Source organism: Oncorhynchus tshawytscha, linkage group LG25, assembly GCF_018296145.1.
Source record: "Oncorhynchus tshawytscha isolate Ot180627B linkage group LG25, Otsh_v2.0, whole genome shotgun sequence".
Classification (NCBI taxonomy): domain Eukaryota; kingdom Metazoa; phylum Chordata; class Actinopteri; order Salmoniformes; family Salmonidae; genus Oncorhynchus; species Oncorhynchus tshawytscha.
In genome coordinates this window covers 27266319-27286253 of record NC_056453.1, presented here as the reverse complement: position 1 = coordinate 27286253, position 19935 = coordinate 27266319, and the positions used below count along the sequence as shown (strand labels likewise).

At 42.3% G+C, this 19935-nt stretch overlaps 1 protein-coding gene across 2 annotated transcripts; it reads right to left on the bottom strand.

The window, feature by feature from the left end:
* Positions 1 to 1594: 1594 nt before the first annotated feature.
* map3k21 (mitogen-activated protein kinase kinase kinase 21) lies at positions 1595 to 16238 on the bottom strand. 2 transcript variants are annotated; one of them, XM_024388160.2, is made up of 11 exons: positions 14527 to 16238; positions 8629 to 8809; positions 7811 to 7959; positions 7246 to 7421; positions 5183 to 5423; positions 4577 to 4693; positions 4271 to 4375; positions 3560 to 3710; positions 3376 to 3473; positions 2501 to 3265; positions 1595 to 2375 (listed from the first exon to the last, which is right to left on the bottom strand). In XM_024388160.2, the coding sequence occupies exons 1-11, from the start codon at positions 15299 to 15301 to the stop codon at positions 1987 to 1989; spliced, it is 3147 nt and encodes a 1048-aa protein (XP_024243928.1). In that variant the 5' UTR covers positions 15302 to 16238; the 3' UTR covers positions 1595 to 1986. The 2 variants fall into 2 exon arrangements, with proteins under 2 accessions (XP_024243928.1, XP_024243929.1); XM_024388161.2 differs by lacking the exon at positions 4271 to 4375.
* Positions 16239 to 19935: the final 3697 nt, after the last annotated feature.

Sequence of the window (19935 nt, the reverse complement as noted above, 5' to 3'; positions counted from 1 at the left end):
CACATGCAACTTATTTAGGCTTGCCATAAAAGGGGTTGAATACTTGTTGAATCAAGATATTTCAGCTTTTCATATTTAATTAATTTGTAAACATTTCTAAAAAAACATGGTATTGGGTGTAGGCCAGTGACACAATTTCAATTGAACCCATTTTAAATTGACTAAACATTTTTGAAAAAGTCAAGGGGTGTAAATAATTTCTGAAGGTATGTATTCAGATTTGTTTAGTATGGTCGTCTTGAGTTGATTTACATTTCCAGAAAGAACATGGGGGGTTTCTGAGGATTCATGCTGGTTGAAAGAGCTATCATGCTAATCAGCCATTCTTGAAGTGGTTCAAGTATAAAAGAAGGTTGAGGTCAACTGATGTATTACTTAAAGCCTGTGATTGTTAATATGGGGATAAAACAGCACTGGGATTCTGCGGTGTGAACAAAATGTGATAAAACAAGTTTCAAAAAAATAAATAACTAAAGATCTGTAAATGTCTGTCTCAATCTCTTGCACTGTTCTTCTCCCAAGCACAGCAAACACAATGCTAATAAAAAGTATGAAAAAGAAAGCCTTATCAAAGTTGTTGTATTAATGGCAGGCATAACATGTCAGGATATAGCAAGGACCCCATAAATGATCTAGCTATGACAATGTGATCTCAAAGGCAGTGTTTCATTATTTTTTTTAAATAAGATATTCTTCCAGTTGTACTGACTTCAACAGCTGACTGGGAATGTTGATTTAAATAAAGAGAAGTACTCAAGATTTAAAACAGTACTACAAAAGGAGATTAACTTTCAATATTTCTTGAAAACCGTATAAAACGGGACAAACAAAAATACTGTACGTTGGATATTTACAGGAAAGTTTTACATGTTGCTCGGTGCATGGGACTGAATATTTAGACGATAACAACTTGAATAGTCTAGGTGCATCAAAAAGGCGGTTCCTGTCAACAATCATTTTCATATTAACAAAAAGCTAAGGAATACTGCATCTGTTACTCAAACAAGTATTGGAATATGTTTTTTCAAAATGTCATTCCATCTTTAGGAACAAAGGTGTGAAATCAATACTGTAATGATAACCATTCATATAGAATATACATTTATGATAAGCCAAATAAAACACCTTCATACTTTCCCCCCATCCAATCACCATTTCTTTGTTCTTCAAAATAGTGTTTGCACAGGAAGCTAGGTAGACTAAGCCCCCATGTGAATTGGTTTCGTGCCAAATGGTCATATTCCACAAAAAACACAGCAGCGAATAATGCTGAATAGTCTGTACAGTAGTGGTACTGGTTCAGTTGTTTGTAACGCTTGTCTAGTCGTATAGTGGTAAGGTAGTGGCTGACCAGGCCTTGCTTAGTGTTTCAGTGTTGAGACTAGGATCTCCAGTGTTGTTGGTTGCACTGTTACTCTACATCTGTCAGTTGAGCCACATGTTGACTTCCAGACAGAAGTCAAAGATGAGCCAAAGACATTCAATATTACCTCTGACATTGGACAGAACTTGTCCTAAAATAAACACTGTGGCATCTATAAAATAGAATCGATGAACAAAATCAATAGAAAACAAAATAATAACCAGCATTAAATCAAATTGGAGAAAAATATATTTATAGACAAAAGCAAATGAACATTGTTTGACATTTTAAAGTACGCATCATTTTCTAACTTGAGATGTCACGATCCAAACCAGTGTGTGTGCAGAAATGGCACCATTTTTGCAACAACAAAAAATGGAATGTGTTCAATCAACCTGATGCTATTGAAATATGTTTTTTCCCCCCAATATTAAATTACCAATCAAAATATTACAGATATAAATAAAAAAGCACAGGTATCATCAAGCAGCAGTGGCCCACATTCAGGTTAAAAAAACATGAGGGCAGTGGAATGCCCTGGAATGTCAAATAAGAGTTGTTGATCCAACTCAAACGTTAAAGATTCTGCTCTGGTACCCTGGTAATAAGGCAGCTTATTTCTGCTATGACAAGAACTTTTTCTCTAGTTCGAAGACGGAGGGGCGACTGGGGCTGCTCTGAATTCGGCAGAGGGGCACGGTGCAGTCACGTTTCTGCCCCTCCGTGTCCATGTCAAGCAGAGAGCAGTCCATCTTGACCTCAGCGGAAGAGAGGACGATGTTGAGGCTCCTGGCGCTCTTCTCGCCAGAGTAGTGGCCCAGGGAGTAGCTCTTGTTTTGGCCCCTCAAGAGACCCCAGGAGTGGGGTTTGCCACGGAGGGACAAAGGCCGGGGTCTGGAAGCAACAGTCTCCCCACTGGCTGCTCTCTCAGGGGTCTCCTCCCTGTCAGACTGAGAGGTCGTGGTGGAAGATTGTCCCGACGAGGTCGTGTGACAGCCAGATGTACCATTAGCTGTGGAAATAAATTAACAGTCAGTTTCATTGCAACAGTTCTGGGCGCAGTTGTACAGTGGTGTCACCTCACAGCATTAAACAACATTACTGCATTATACAATCCTGACTGTCACTTTCACTCACTGTCCTGAACGACAGAAGAGTTCTTAATTCGGAGGCTAGAGCCCATGCTCTGAGGCAGAGTCTGCTCTGGGGCTGCAGGCTGGGGGAGGGGCTCGACCTCAGCTTGAGTCCTGCTGCTCGGACCCTGTGGCTGGGAGCCGCTGTTGGGCTGTGCTCTGGGGTCTACCTCCTTCACAGGGATAGGCTCAGGCCCCTCCGCGTCCGACTGCAGGAGGCACTTAGTGGAGTTGCACTCTGAGATGGAGGACATGGAGATGAGGTTGACAGGGCCTTGGGAGCCCGCGGACAAGGATAAGGCTGCTTCCTCCTTGCGAGAGGAACGTCCACAAGGGGGGCTGGTGCTGCGGCGGAAGCGTGTGGCACGCTGAAACAGACCCTCTTTCTTCTTCTTCTCCACGCTGGGCTGGGGCTCAGGGTCGTCTCCCGGTGCGGCCTTGAACGTGTCACGCAGGTCGAAGCCCAGCCCCACCGAGGCAAGCATTGAGGCACAGACGTAGAGCACGGTATCTGTCCGGCGGCGAGCTGAGGCCCTCTTCAGACTGTTGGTGGGGGTGTGCTGGGGGGTGGTGCTGGTGGAGCTGGCTGAGGTGGTGCTGGGGTCCTCCAGGCCTTCCCCAGGGCAGCCTCCTGCCGTCCCCTCACCCCCCTGCTGCTGCTCATCCTTCCACAGAGGTAGATCGATGTAGACCTGATTAGGGAACTTCAGTTGCTTTGGTTTGCTGTTGTCCGAGCTATCTGGTGAGCATATCTCATCTTTATTGGTCCCTAAACATGAAGGACGAGGACAGAGACAAATAGTCATTGATAAGCTTTTGACAGGGACTAAGAAATGGTATTGTTGTATCTGATTATATTAGAAAACAGATTTCTCTCACCTTGCTGCTCTGCAAACAATGCAGCCAATGGAACGGACTTCTGGGACTTCACCAGACTGGTGGACCAGGGGTTGTTTCCATCAGACAGTGGCCTCACTCTGCCAGGACAAGTCAGTTTCATCAAACAACCCACACAGACACCATGAAGATGACAGAAGAAATACTGAACGGAGATGTCCTGTACCTTTCAGCACAGTTTCCCCGCTCCTTGGTCTGAACGGAGCTCGGTCCCCACGTTCGCCCCTTCTTCTTAATCCCCTTCTTGACGTCATCAAACTCCTCCGGCTTGTAGATGGTGCTTCGTCCCCATGTCCTGTTACTCTCGTCCAGAGTCACTGTGATGAAGGAGCGAACATCAGTCAACAACTGGCAGAGTACTCCAATGCCCCAGTGACAAATCTCTGTGAGAGTCCAGGCCAACAGCAGATATATTAGTCTTCAAACACCTGAGTAGCTAAGCAATTAGAGGACTGGATTATTTGAGAAGACAACCTCCACCGCAATAAGAAATATAATCCCTGCAGCTGAACACTGGTTAGGAAATCAAAAAGACCCAGTATTTTGATGTCAATATTTCAAGAACAGGTTGGGTTGCAAACAAAAAAAACCACCTTCTGTGACAAACATTACAGGTTACAAACAGCCTCTGACGCATCCCAACGTGTTCTTCATTTCAAAGCAAACCCATATTATTATTATTATTAGTAAAAACCCTGAAACACCCTGGGCTTTTCAGAGGAAAAATCAGCTATGATGATAGTCCATCAAGTTGTCTTAGTAGCCAGAAGCACACAGGCAGCAGCTGGTAGCCCGTTGTTAGAACTTTAGCAGTTGAGAAACACGTTAGCCGGTGCACACACAGCGGCCACATCCCAACAATGCCACAGTTGCTTGCCTTTCTTCCTAAACCCAGTAGAGGGCTGGCACTCGCTGGTGATATCCACATCCTGGTGATACACATACATACTGCCCCTTCGAATACTGTCAATGCGGGCACACACTAGAGGGAGAAAACATTCACGCAGAACCACATCAGCATTTGGAGAGGGAAGCTTACCCAGTCATAACAGCTATGCCACAATGAAGCACACATAAAAATACTTTATTTGATAGTTACGTTGTTTTGTTATGCATTTAACCAAAGTCTGTCGTGTTCCTGTGTTAATGCAGTATGTGGATTGATTGTCTAAGATGCACTTACACTGGATGGCCCGGAGTCGGGGTATGAGTGTGGGGCTGCTGGGGGGGCTGGAGCTGTTCAGACTCCGCCTCTTGTCCATGGAGGGTGATGCCTGAACCGTGATCTTGTGCTGGAAATCTAGAAAACAGATACACAGGCAAGGGTGGTTGGTCACTTGTTTAGCTTTTACCATTCGTGTAATCTCTAGTGGACAGACTACGCAACATAAATGGTATCGTAATGTCTGTCAAAAGACTGGGATGCGATGACTAACGAACAACAGTAGTTCCGGTGCTTTGGTTTTCCATCACTGGTTATTTTGAGATGATTTGGGTGAGGTGGGGCGGGATTTCAAGCTTTGATTTTAAGTGGAACACTTTTTTGGCTGAGAGTTTCCGTTTAGGGGGGTGGAGACTTTTTTAGTCTCGTTAATATCTTACCTCATACATCTATGAGAAAGACAGAACCTAATTGAGCATTTGAACAAATAACGCAACATTTTTGTTCTGGGTGTCCGAGATTACCATTGGTGTAAAATTTGTTGAACTTTTTTTCTCAACTCGAAGATAACATAGTCTGTCTTTAAGTCAATCTCGACAAGACAGAAAGACGGTCAGAAACACCCACCTGACGGCAGGCTGATGCGGTTGCCGTCCTTGAGTTTGAGGCGGCTGCGTTTGAACTTGCCCTTCCTCTTCTTGACGTTGGGCTTGTCCTTGTTGAGCTGGAAGATGAGGATGTTGAGTTCCCTCTCCAGCACGTTGATCTCCCGCTCCGCCAGCTGCTGCTCCCTCCTCTTCAGCAGCTCCTCGTGGGACTTCTGCTGCAGCGCCGCACGCGTCAGCTCCTCCTCACGCGAACGCAGCTCCTACAGGAAGGAAGGAACACATGTAGGAGGGTCACATGACAGACAACTCTGTATAATATAGTTTTTCCCCCTACATTTTTCATTCGGTGGGGTGCACGACTCGCCCAAAGTAACAAAATTATAAATTGAGACCAATCGAAGCCAAGGAGGAGGAGGGAGGGAGGGACAGCGATAGGCAGGTGTGCCCACCTCTGCAATACAATGATAGGGGAAACACTGGAAAATTATCCACATCGACAGGTTCTAGACAGGGCATTATTTCCTTATCCCTTCTATAATTTTTGCTAAAAATAATTCACAAATACCTTCCTTGTTTACAGATTTACCTTTGCAAATAACAAAAGTAAATCTGCAGCATAGCAGTGATCAGTGCCCTGGAGCAGAGCCCTGAGTGAAGGAGAGCTCTTTTAGGAGAGGCTGGCCAGCACTCACAGGTTGTAAATCCCAACTGGCTTCATGGAGCTTTGCAGAGACCTTGTGGTGTGTGGGGAAGCGATGACATAGCCAAAGACCACAAGCTAAAGGGGGCCCCTCAGTTGCTGAGGCACAGCTACAGAGTGGTAGAGAGGCATTGGACTGCCTGGCTAAGAGGCTGCCAATGCTTGATTGTCAACTAGGTTGCAAATGAGTAGGGTTAACAAAATCAGTTGATCTCCTCTACAGGGCAGCATTTGCATTTCATGTTCTTGATTTGGTTTAGGTTCCTCTCATAAAACGGAATAATCCTTAATGAATTCCTTCTGCAAAGCAGCTTTACAAACTCACTGAAGTGAAAATTAGATTTATGTTGTGTAACAACGTTGCAACTTGTAATGTTGAAAAACTATATAATCATTTGTGTTAAAAATAACTGAAACAATAGCCCTATATACGTCCGGAAAAAAACGTCACTGAAGTTTTAGAAGAAAGATGAACCTCATTATACCTACAGTAGGTTTAGACTTATGGTCCCTCAGAAATATAGATGGATAAGCGTTTTAGATCATATGCAACCTTTAACAATGGAATGTAGAAACTCACACTGGAGGAACAATAACACAAACACACACACAATTGTACCTCTGTACATTTCTTGTGGTCAAGTTTCAGTACAATAACTTGTTCTCCAATGTGCTTCTGTTACCTTTTAGGAGGTAATGAAATTAACCGGTGTCGTATGGGGAAATAACATGAAGAATTGACATGCTAGACAATCCCTGGGAGAGGTTTGACAATATTTCGCAATTTGCCAAGTTTGCTGCTTAACAATTCAGCTGAATTTACATGAAAGCGCATTTGATACAGCAATTACAAATCCCATTTGATATAAGAGGAGGGACTAAGGGAAGCAGCTTGTCATATTAACAAGGAGAAATACTTTAAACCATTAACACTAATACCTTATTTTGTTAGACAAGATTAGCTCGCTCCCATAAATTAACCATTCAAATTATAGCATTTCCTTAACTACAGGTTTATTGCACAGCTGCCTTCCAACCGCTTCTAACCTTATACTTCTCAGTTTATACTTGAGCTATACACCTTACCTACTTAATGAAGCAACAAAGGATGAGTAAATTATAAAACAGGACAAATGTACTTAGTGAAAATTCTAAATACATTGCACAACATCTCGCACTGTTTCCCGAGTGCTGACATAGTGCCTCTCACGATTCACATCATGGCATTATGTTTGAGATTACATGCCCCTACACTGATCAAATGAACGAAGGCATATGGGGAGGGATGTGACACTTGCTGTTATTACAGATGTATGGTCTTAATTTGACCTACATTGTCACAGCAACAAAAGAGTGATCAAATTAAGCTCCTAAACCTGTACCTTCTCCTTTGTCCTGAGCTCGTCAAACATCTCCTGGATCTCCACCCTCCAGTCCTCCTGCATGGAGTGGAAGGAGTCTTGGGGCATAGTGGCCATCACCGCCTCCTCTATGGCTGTCAGCTGCTCCAGGATAGAGGCAAACGACGGTCGGATGTGGGGGTCCTGCTCCCAGCACTCTGAGATAAACAACAATGTGGAACCAAGATTGGGATCAATGTTCTGGAACTAAATCAATACCAATATCTAGTTGTGTGATGTAATGATTATAATTATTTTGAAGTATATATGATTTATTGTCACATACACCATATAGGTGCAGTGAAATGGGTTGTTTTACAGGGTCAGACATAGTAGTACGGCACCCTGGAGCAAATTAGGGTTAAGTGCCTTGCTCAAGGGCCCATCTGCAGATTTTTCACCCGTGTCGGTTTGGGTATTTGAACCAGCGACCAAATACACACACAAATGTCCTGGAATGAGAATGTATTATCCTACAAATGTACTTCAGGCAACATGAGTTCTTCAAAAATGGGAACAGATGGATGGTCGGACTTGGTGAGAGCACCTTCCATGAGCTTGGCGAAGGGTTCTGGGCAGGTGGATGGAATAGGGAGGGTTAACTTGTTGACAGCCACACCATAGGCCACAGCCAGCCCATCAATCCCACGGTAAGGTACCTCTCCTGTCAGCAACTCCCATAACAGGACCCCATAACTAGTAGAGAGAACACAGATACAGTGAGCACAATGTCCTAATATTATAACACTATTTTAACACTCAAATTCACATTGCCTAAACCTTTCTTGTTGTGCTTAAACCTGCTGTTTAGAGGAACTTGTTCTTGAATAATGGACATGTTGGATACTAAATAATGGCAGTAAAATGTATTTTACCTGTACAGTGCAAACACAAATGATCCTGTTGAGATTAAGCACCAAGCCTACAGTAATCATCTTTCATGAAATTAATGTTAGCTCCTGATGCATCAGATTGTAGCTACCAGTGGAGGGTGTTCAGGGCCACTGCAGGCTATACTGCACATAGTAGTAGTACAGAAAGTTACCTGATAAAACAGCTTTGGTTTAAACAAAGTAACAAATCAAATGTATATATATATATATATATATATATTACATCATCTGATATCTCAAAGTGCTGTACAGAAACCCAGCCTAAAACCCCAAACAGCAAGCAATGCAGGTGTAGAAACACGGGAGAGCACTTATCAGAAATAGGCCGGGACAAATGTTTCTAAATGTCTTAAAATTAAAGGAGTATCATGGTGCCAGTTTTCCAAATCATAATTTCCTAAAAACCCTATTGATTCCAGTCTGACTGTGTTTGGAACAGAGAGTAGAAGGAACGTGCTGTTATTTTTTTTACCTCCAGACATCGCTGCCTTTGGAGAAGAGGGAGGACTTGATGACTTCGGGGGCCATCCATGAGTACGTGCCAGCAGCACTCATCTTGGTGGTGTTGTGCCACTCTCTGGCTAGGCCAAAGTCTGTGATCTTCAAAGTCTTCCTTCCAATGTCATCGTTCTCTATTTTTTCAAGCAACAAAACTAGGTAAAAAGTAGAGGACAGAGGAGAGGGTTGGTTTGGCGACACACAATGGGATATCTTCTAGGTGTAAAAACAAATGTAAAAAATCTGCTTTTTCATGGGGCATGTGTTCGGCTTTTTCAAGATGACAGCATTATAATAGATCTGTCCCCAGGTCTTAAACATTCTTTATACTGATACATACAGAACCTGTCTGTAAGGCAAAACCGAACACACCACCCTTTAACCGAATGAATAGGCTAGAAACAGTATGAAGTGTTCTCAGAGGACTACAGTTTTTGCTTTATTTAAAGACGAATATAAAGCACTTTGTGCGATTCAAACAATATAAATATGCAGTGAAACCCGATTACTACTCCTCTAATTTAGAAGACATTCTTCCTCATGGACATATAGACAATATGGATATCACATACTGTACCCAAACTATAGGCCTAGCTAAAGAAGGGAGGCCATTGTTTACTTTGGCAGGTGTGCCACCCTCTACTTATTAAGAACCTATTAACATTGGCATTCACCCCAGGTTTGGACACCTGTTGATTAAAGAGAATGTGTAACAGTCTCTAAGACTGGGGGTGGTTGCCTGAAAGTCAGATATCAGCTCATTCTGTCCTTGACTCCTCCATATCAATACCATATCCAACTTGGCCAAGCTAACAAAACACCATTATCTAAAAACTACAACACATATTTAATTTTACAAGGGAACACTTTTAACTTTCCCATGCCCGGAATGTTAATAATAATCTACTCCAGAATAGAGCATAAAGTAGATAAGGACAGCCAGAAGAGACCTTGACTCTACTGCCAGCTCACAGTCACTGACTTGCCAAATGAGAGGGTGACAAAGCACACAACATAGGCTACATCTGGAGGGTAATGTAACAAAATCACAGTGGACAAGGATAGCAACAATATTGTGGAGAGCTATGGCAGTGTAAGATTATTTTTGTCCTTATTTGTGTGTTATTTGTAGAAGATAAATATACTGTAACTGACATAGCAACAACCTTCATTTAGATTTAAATATGTTCCTTAGAGTGGCACAATATTCAAGTAGGCTTATAGGAAGAAACTAGGCCTATTCCTAAATGTGACATTTGGCATTCCATTTCAAAACAGGTTTTTCTGGCTTAATGAGAGCCTATAAAATACAGCGGTTTCATCTCATTGTTCATGATTCTATAAATTCTGATTAGGCTAGTTACCCGACATAACTATATTTTTCCCGAACAGGATACAGAAAAGTGGTATGTTCATTGATAACACACTCCCTGATGATATGATATACTAATGCTAACCTTACCCTGAATGCTGGTCCAAACCTCTGAATACAAGTCGAGTTGACATAGGCTGTATTTCAGTGAGACGCCCATGGCACATTTCAGGCCTTTAAAGGAGTTTCCTCAGATGTGGATGTCGGAACCTGAGCTCTGCCATAGTAATTAACATGATTCAGTAGCAGGGAGGGGAGCAAACCACAGCCTAAAGGACTAGACCATCTTTAAAAACCAATTTGTTGAGTATTTCTAACATAGACTAGACCTATAGTTGGTCTATTTGGCTGTAGGCCTGGGTGGCACTGAGAAAAATGTCTTTCCCCCTGTTCTTTTTCAGACCATTTCCCTTGTGATTCTACCACACTATATAAACAAAAGAGTTAGCCTTAAAAGGTACCAGCTGAAGGTGATAATTTGTAGACAGAACACTGGGTTGAGTCAGTCAGGTTTTCTCCAGCTGTTGGGCTATTCAAGATGCCGGATAATAGGCAGTTCTTTGGTGGCAATAATAAAAAATACTCAAAGCTTTTCCAGTTCTCCTTTCAGAAAAAAACTACAGTAAGCGAACTACTCATTATTGTGGTTAATTGCAGGGAAGTAAAAAAAAAAAGTTTCCTTGCAATCTATAGTAATGCTTAGCTTACTTAAGCCCTCCTCTGTAAGGGCATATATATTTACAGTAACAATTTTATAGGTTAGGGTGTAAACTTGAGCGCTAGACGCAAAAATAGCCATGACTTGGATACACAAAATAACACTGTGTGCACTCCAACAGGGCACTATTGTTACCTCCATTCTGGAGCGAGATTCTTGACATTCTTTAACCTTTGCATCTCTGTGCCCGAAACTACAAAATTAAAGTGTTATGAGGGCTGGCAAGAGGCCAAGTTTCAGTGTGCTCTGCACTGCCTGCCAATGAACATTGCGTCCATCTACAGCACCTCTCTACTCTCCAGCTCCAATCAGCAAGAAGGAATAACCTCTTGTAAAAAAATTTTTTTGAAGAATTTAAAAGTTGCAGCTGTTGTGGAGATTAAATATAATGAAATTAAGCCTTTCAGACCCGGGAGTCTGGGCATTCTTGTGGCTGCTGTCACCTAGCAACTAGTGCTTGACCACTCCATTGTGCAAACTTATGTTAAGCTTTTGCCCCTCATTAGCGGCATTCCTCCTTCGACCGAGGTATTAAAAGATTAAGACACACAAAGACACACAATTTCACTGACTTTTTGATAATCCCTTAAAATAATCATTGATCAAATCAGTGTGTAGTACTACACCAAGTAAATTGTGGGTTGATCAGTTCTGAAGGTTGAAGGTAGTTGGGTCGTGAAAGTTTGTGCACTGCATTTTGCCTCATCTTACAACACATGCTCAAGACAAACATTCACAACAATATCCCACAGATGAATTGCCCTCTGGGCTCCCTTATTTGTGGCTGGTGTCCTAAGTAACTGGTTTAAACAGAAAGTATATAGTTCCCAGTGAGGGTCAGTGGGTAAATTTAGTGAGCCCCTTAAACAAACACATTTCCCCCCCAATTAAATTCAGCAAGCTACCAGTGCTGTCTGTCACAATAATGTGGAAAGATACACATACTAACTTGTGTTAGCAGTGCAGTGCTGCTTGGGGGTGGGGTGTGAGCCAGTGTCTATTGTCCATTTAACATGTGCTACCCGAATAGCTGTTCAATAGAAGAGGTTGGGTTTGCCCACACCCCCACATCTGACAGTACTATATAGACACGTGTAGGATTCCCCGGTGAAAACAAAAATACAGCAAAATGAATTGACGAACAAGGTTCACCTTCTGAGAAATCTGAACCTGATAAGACAAGCCACTATCGGTATACCGCAGAACGGACACTGTGCCAGAATCATGTTTCACACAACACAGCGGTGATGTCTCACTCTGAAGTACATAGACACAGTCATAGTAAACTCAAAAATGTTCATGCATTATTTAGAGGGACGACTCAGAGGCCTCAAAAGCCCCACCAAGGTTTGAGTCTAAATATTCTCACCAACTGAAAAACAATGCCTAAAACCCAACTGTAGCAAGGGTCAGTTCTAGAATCTTCATGTTTTCTAGTGGCTCAGTTTGGGTTGGTTCTTGCAACACCGGGATTGTGGGTTTGATTTTCACATGTGCCATATAAGCCTAATATGAGAGGCTTAGGGAAATGACCATATTATCATTACAGTTGTGAGCTCCAACATTATAACAGCACTCATGTAATTTAGGAGCATATACACTGATGACATGGTTTGAAGTTGAGTGTTTAGTAAATCAGGGGCTTAATTTGAGACAATATTTCTGGGGTGTTGGGGTTAGGGACCCCAGCTGAGCAAACGTTGATCTTACTTCACATCCTCTCAAGGGTCCCCCCCTGCATACAAAGATCCTTCTTTAGGGCCCTGCCTGGATCTCACATGCACTGAAGAGGATCTGGGATTCTGAGGATCAGCCACATGCCTAACAGAACGACAAGCAGATGGAGAGCTCTCAGCTGCTTGTACAGGCCTCTGAAGTTCATACGGGTGACCGAAAAGGACAGAGTTGGGAGAGGGAAAGTTGCCTGTGTACTGTGGAAATTAATGGAATGCGGAGATGGTGCAATTTCATTTCTGCACTTCCCAAAGGCAGACTGACGTATTTGGGTCAGAATGTAAAACATTACTGCTTTGGCCAACTTAAATTAAATCTGTAATATGTAACTTTTTGGGCAACCTGACCAAATTAGCATAGACATGTGTTATAGATCTGTCATTCACAATGAAAGCAAGTCTAAGAAGGGGTAAATCTGTTCTATGTGCACTATTTCTATGCTTCCAGTTAAGTTTCGTATTTGCGTCTTAATTTTGGTTTTGTACACCAGCTTCCCAGCTGAAAATACAATAATTTTGTTAAGTGAAAAGATATTGCACAGCGGTTTAGAAGGTAAGATGATTCTCTACACTTGCTTGTTTTGTAACAAACTGAAATTAGGCAAACTATTATAATTTTAGCAACCCGGAAATGGCAGAGCGATTTCTGCATTTTGCACCTTTAACTTAATGTATTGTCACAGAGTTTCCGTTCAATTATGTCACGCAATATGGGACAGATACTGTACCAATACTTTTGGGGCTCACATTTTGTTTCAGCTCCGTACTCTGTTCTTGGGATTTGAAATGATACAATGACTATGGAGGTTAACATGCAGATTGTCAGCTTTAATTTTATGGTATTTACAACCATATTGGGTGAACACTTCTACATTCATATGGAAGCTACCATGATTACAGATAGTCCTGAATCAATCGTGAATAATAATATATACTCAAAACATGCTAATGTCTCACCATTAAAATATCAGGGGAGGTGAGCATTTTGGGGGGTATGATATTTGTACATGTAAATTTCAAGCTCATCATTATTCACGATTCATTCAGGACTATCCATAATCAGGGTAGCATACACATTAATGTAGTGTTTAAAAATATACTATTTTCTTATTTACAATAAAAGTGACTCTAAAATTACAATACATTACTTACCATTCATTGCTATTGGGCACAAAATAATCAGAAACAACCAAACAGTTTGTCAAGTCACAAGCTTGATGCAATCATTGCCTGCTATTAATGTGGTATCAAATACTAAACTTTTGACTACTTTAATACACATAAGTAAAATTTGACCCAATACTTTTAGTCCTCTAAAATGGGGGGGACAATGTTCAAAAAATGCTATAATTTATAAACGGTTCACCCGATATGGATGAAAATACCCTCAAATTAAAGCTGATTGTCTGCACTTTAACATCATTGTAATTGTATCATTTCAAATCTAAAGTGCTGGAGTAGAGGCAAAACATGTTTCACTGCCCCAACACTTTTGGAGCTCACTGTGTGTCAACAAGTATGGCAATAGTTATCTTTCAACATGGCACTGTGGCCAGGTGTTTGATTGATTAGTGAATTAATATGATCATTATCCTCATCATGTTCTAGCATATCATTAATGTGGGATTAGCATAAGAGGGTTTCAGAGAGTTTGTGTGATAGTTTGAACAGGGAAAGTCATGGCGGAGAAGACCTTGCTCTGGGTTCCACAAATCATTCCTTCAAATGCCAACCCTCAACTCTCAGTTGCAGGCCTATCTACAACGTGCATGCACCTGAAGTTTAAGTACAGCAGCTGAGCTAACATTACAATAGCATTCTAGGCAGCTTTCCTAATCAGACAATGTGCAAAACCCAACATTTCTTGGTGCTAGGAGATATGTTTGTCAGTTTTACAATGATAGTAAAAGTGTATTCATGAGCTTTAAGGTAATGTTTTAGTTGGTAGAGATTGTTGACCATTCCTATGGCCATGCTCAGATTCTCATCTGTTCTGAAAAGTGATGGGTGGTTATTTTGAGCAGATGATAATATTGATATGTTGCTTACTGTTGCAGGATTTCAGGTCACGGTGAATAATGGGCACAACAGCCTCCTCGTGTAAGTAGTGCATGCCCCTGGCGATTTGAACAGCCCAGTTGACAAGAATGTGTGGGGGTATCCTGCGGCCTGTCAAAGCCCGGTTAAGAGTCCCTCCACGAGCATATTCCATCACCAAGCAAAGGTTCGGCTCCTCAAGACAGACACCTTCAAGTTTTATTATATTGGGATGTTGTAGCATGGAGAAGAGCTTGGCCTCTTGTTTAACACCATCCGAAGTTGCAGTAATGTCTTCGTCAGGATCCTGTCGGGCTGCCTTTACAGCAACCTCTTGGTCCTTCCATGCCCCTCGGTAAACTTTACCGAATCCCCCGACACCAATTATTTCCTCTAAAACGAGTTCACTAAAATCTATTTGCACGGGAGTACTCGGACGCTCCCGCACCCCTACAGTGCTACCGTCGGGAAGTCTGTAAATTGCAGGTTGATAAGTAACATAATTCGCAGGGAAAATCCCAACTCGGTGGTTAATTTTACCCGTCCACCAGCCTTCATCTCCCGAGATCGCAGCATCCTTCGAGAGGACCTCAACCACGTCCCCCCGCCGCAGACTAAGTTCGTCTTCTCCAGTACTTCCATAGTCAAACACAGCCGTCCACAGCGACCGGGAAAGAGGAGCAGAATGAGCCCAAGCTCTTGCGTTGGGGGAATCTGTCCAGTCATGCTCTCCAGTGTCTTTCGGTCGCCCCTCACCGTTTGGGAAACCAGCCTTGGAAACATCCATTTCTCAGTGTCTGTAGCAGAACCATAGGGTGCAAAGCTGCTGCAAAATCAAACGACCTCTACACTCATTGGAATGCTCGTGAATCGTTCAGAACGATTTCACAAATGGTCAAGACGGTCCCAACATGGTATTCCAATGTCCTGGTAAGACACGTTTGCCACTTTCCTCCACGTCGCCACTCTGGTCAAGTTTATTTGTGGATCAACTTCTGAAACGTAACTATTCATTAAGTTAGCTAGTAACGTTACCTAGTTAGAGTGCTAAGACTAGCTAGCTAGTCACCTATAAAGTTACGCTAGTTTTAAGGAACAAGGCACATTTATGTAGCTAGCTACTTATCAGGGTGTACGTGGACGTTGACCCAGTTCCACTACGGACAGTGAAAAATAACCCCCAATTACTGCTAGCTAGCTTAGTAACTAGAAAAAAACCATACCTACAGTAGATGTGCTAAGGTTAGCTCCTGAATTATCTAGCAGGCTATGAAGTTTAAGTGCCAAAATAGTAACGTTACCTGCACATTGTCGAAATAAACTTTGGTTTAACACGATAAACATACGCCAACAGTAGTAGCTATATCATTGTTGGTAGCCGAGCTACGTTTTCATCTAACTTTTAGCTGGCAAGTTTAGCTAACGTTAGTATAATCGCTCTCCAAACCTTTAGTTAGCTAGCCCATTCGTTACGCTAGCTAGCTTAGGTCGTCAGCCCATTGACACATTAAAAAGTTTGAATATAAATGCAGCTAATGTCTTGTCAGTATGAATCCTCGTGTAGCCAACAATACGAAGTTTTGTTGCGTGCGTTTTAATGATGCGCTAGGATCCGAAAGATACCCAAACGTTCCATCAACTTTCCTCAGGACAATCTGCACGGCCCCCGATATCGCTCTTACTACACACACTGGGCTGCCTGAGCAGCGGGCTGGTCCTGTTGGAAAGTTTTCTCGCTCGCTCCAGCCTAGCTCATGAACACGCAGATTGGTGGATTTCCCCTCACGTGACATGAATGTCTCTACAGGAAAACAAGGGGAGGAGCCTCCGTGTGCAGAAGAGTGCGCGCAGTGATGGCATATTATGCCATATTATTGATGACATCAGTAATAATGAATTACATTGCTGCCATGTGTAAAACCATTATCTCATGAGCACCAACACGACAATAACAACTTCAACCAAACAGATATAACTGTTGATTAATTATACATAAACTAGCCTACATTCATTTTTGTCTATAAGTTAGGCATATAATTAACTAGGATGTCTAGGATGTTATGGCAGAATTGGGGGGAGCTGTTGTAACTTCTCAAGGGTTATCTTATTGTTTTGTGTTGGACTGTGATGTTATGCATTTCGTAGAGTCCTATTAGCATTGCACCCTAACACTAATACTGTGTTATTGAACTGTTGCTTGTATAAAAGGACTGTTGTGTAAACAATATGATAGTATTATCACCTCCCACTATTTCAGGGACATGTAATCATTTATTCTTCAAGCTCTTTCCCTGACTGCGATCAGAGGGGGATCTACCTTCCAGCTGCTCATATGTATTAAAGATTCACTATTATAATTTTAAATTTGTCTCTGCCTAATCTTTGGCTTGAGTTTTCCACAACATTTGGTGCCATGACCCTGATGAGAGCAACTTGACTTTTTGACCTGTTTGGCGCAGCTTGGACCCAGACATCCCTCTGGCCACAACTTAAAAAGATAAGAGACCTTATTCAAAAATCTCTGTGAGGGACTGTCTGTTTTCCAGCCAAACCTTAATGGTGAAAAATATCTTGTCCTCTTCATCCACAAAATTGTGGTGTTCAATTTGGCAGAACAATTTTATAAGACTGAATCTGTCTGGTGTCTCCAATAGTGGGAATCGGTTTGCCGACATATAGGGATTGGTTTACCTTCAATCACGTGATGCAGGAATTGGATAGCCTGCCAGTAGGAATCAGTTTGCCTACATGAAGCATGTGGGAACAGCAGACTGGGATAAGGATTGATTGAATATGTCCGTAAACACACCAGCCAGCTGATCTGCGCATGCTCTGAGGACGCCGTCTGGGCCGGCAGCCTTGCGAGGGTTAACACGTTTAAATGCTTTACTCACGTTGGCTGCGGTGAAGGAGAGCCTGCAGATTTTGGTAACACTGTATTGTCCTCAAAGCGAATAAAGAAGTTGTTTAGTTTGTCTGGGGGCAGGACATCATGGTCCGCAATGGGGCTGGGTTTCTTTTTGTAGTCTGTTAATTGACTGTAGACCCTGCCACGTTGAATTGCAACTCTACTTTGTCTCTTTTATTTTTTACATTTTACCTTTATTTAACTAGGCAAGTCAGTTAAGAACAAATTCTTATTTTCAATGACGGCCTAGGAACAGTGGGTTAACTGCCTGTTCAGGGGCAGAACGACAGATTTGTACCTTGTCAGCTTGGGGATTTGAACTTGCAACCTTTTGGTTACTAATCCAACTCTCTAACCACTAGACTACCTATACTGAAGCTTAGCTTGTTTGATTGCCTTGCGGAGGGAATAGCTACACTGTTTGTATTCGGTCATGTTTCCGATCGCCTTGCCCTGATTAAAAGCAGTGGTTCGCAATTTCAGTTTTGCTCAAATGATGCCATCAATCCATGGTTTCTGGTTGGGGAAGGTTTTAATAGTTGCTGTGGGTACAACATCACCGATGCACTTGCTAATAAACTCGCTCACCGAATCAGCGTATTCATCAATGTTATTGTCCGACACTATGCAGAACATATCCCAGTTCTGTCACGCCCTGGCCTTAGTTATTCTTTGTTTTCTTTATTATTTTGGTTAGGTCAGGGTGTGACATGGGGGATTTATGGGTTTTGTCTGGTCTAGGCGTTTTTGTATGTTTATGGGGCTATTACCTTTCTAGGTAGTTTGTAAGTCTATGGTTGCCTAGATTGGTTCTCAATTAGAGGCAGCTATCTATTGTTGTCTCTGATTAGGAACCATATTTAGGCAGCCATATTCTGTGTGTACTTTGTGGGTGGTTGCCTTCTGTCTTTGTGTCATTGCACCAGATAGGGCTGTTTCGGTTTTAACATTTGTTGTTTTGTATTTTGTAGTGTTCTCTTGTATGGTCTTGATTAAACATGTTGAACTCTAACCACGCTGCATTTTGGTCCTCCTCTCCTTCCCAGGAAGAAAACCGTTACAAGTTCACGTGATCGAAGCAATCTTGAAGTGTGGAAAAAGAGAGATGAAGTGATAAATGTGTGTATAATGGGTTACTAGAGATTTGATTAAGTAACAATACAAAAACCTGGAGAAAACAAAAATTGATTTGACGTAACAATAGGGGACTAAGAAAACAATTAGAAATCATGGGTGATAAACCCTCTAAATGTACTGTTAAATTGGCCCCTTCCTCAGCTCCCGTAACACAGCATCAACCACCACCACCAGTGGTTTTGTGTCCTCCACTGAAAACAGAAGCCCTAACAGCAGTAGTGTTACACCGCTATGCTACTCAAGTAGATTGGTCAAAAATTACATCCTGTGTTTCGAATGATGGTGAAGATGCCCATGGTTTTTCGATCAGAATGAGAGACATATTTTTTTAAGCACTCTGGAATGGCGTCTGATGCGGAGGGGGTTCACAGGCCCCCTGGTATCAGCATTATGTGTGTGGGTTTCCTAACGTGCTGACCAGACCGGACATGTTGCATGCGCAAGCATCGCAAAATACATTTAGAAATCCATGTTATTCAATTATTGCACCCACACTGCTTGCGTGCGCCAAAGAGTGTCTGCGATGCTAAGGGCTAAAATAGAACTCCTTTCTATTTCTGACGCAGATCGCGCTGAAAGTCCTGCTTCTCCCATCTCCTCATTGGTTTATAGAAGCAGGTACCCACGTGCCATCTCCTCATTGGTTATACCCACGTGGGTGATTGGAAGACAAACTGTTTTGCCGGTAGTCGTGGTAATACTATGAAAGTTTAGATGCCGATCACCATATAAGTTCAAAGATGAAAAAGCCTGGAAGGAGATGACTAGAAACGATTCGGTTGGCTATTTTATGTGGATTAATTGTCGTAGTAGAGGACCTTGTGCATTTCAGGTAAAATAACAACTCAATGTTTATATCCCAGGACAAATTAGCTAGCAACAGCAAGCTAGCTAAATAGGACAAATTAGCTAGCAAGTGCAAGCTAACTAGCTAAATTGCATACATGTTTAATGCTTTTCGACCTGTCCCCAAATTAATGTAATTGGTTCAGAGTTTGTTTAGATATTTTAACCTGCGTGTCGTGATTTAACATGACAGGAGCTTTTTCAACCAGGGGGCCGTGGTTGTAGCAGGGGACAGGGGTCGCAGCCATGGGTGTGGGTGTGACAGGGGTTGTAACAACGGAGCAGCTAGGGGGGATAGAGAGGGATAGGAATAGAGATAAAGGCAGCTTCTATTGTCACGACCCCAATCACTGAAGAAGTGAATGCTCAAAAATAAATTAAATGCCAGCCACAATAGGGACATCTCTCAGGGGAAATAACATCCTTGATACAGTAATGCCCACAGGTAAAGGTGGACCAATCTGGCCCAAACATTATGGTAAAAATACAGGGAAAATAAATTCCTATTTTGGTAGATATGGGTGCTACTA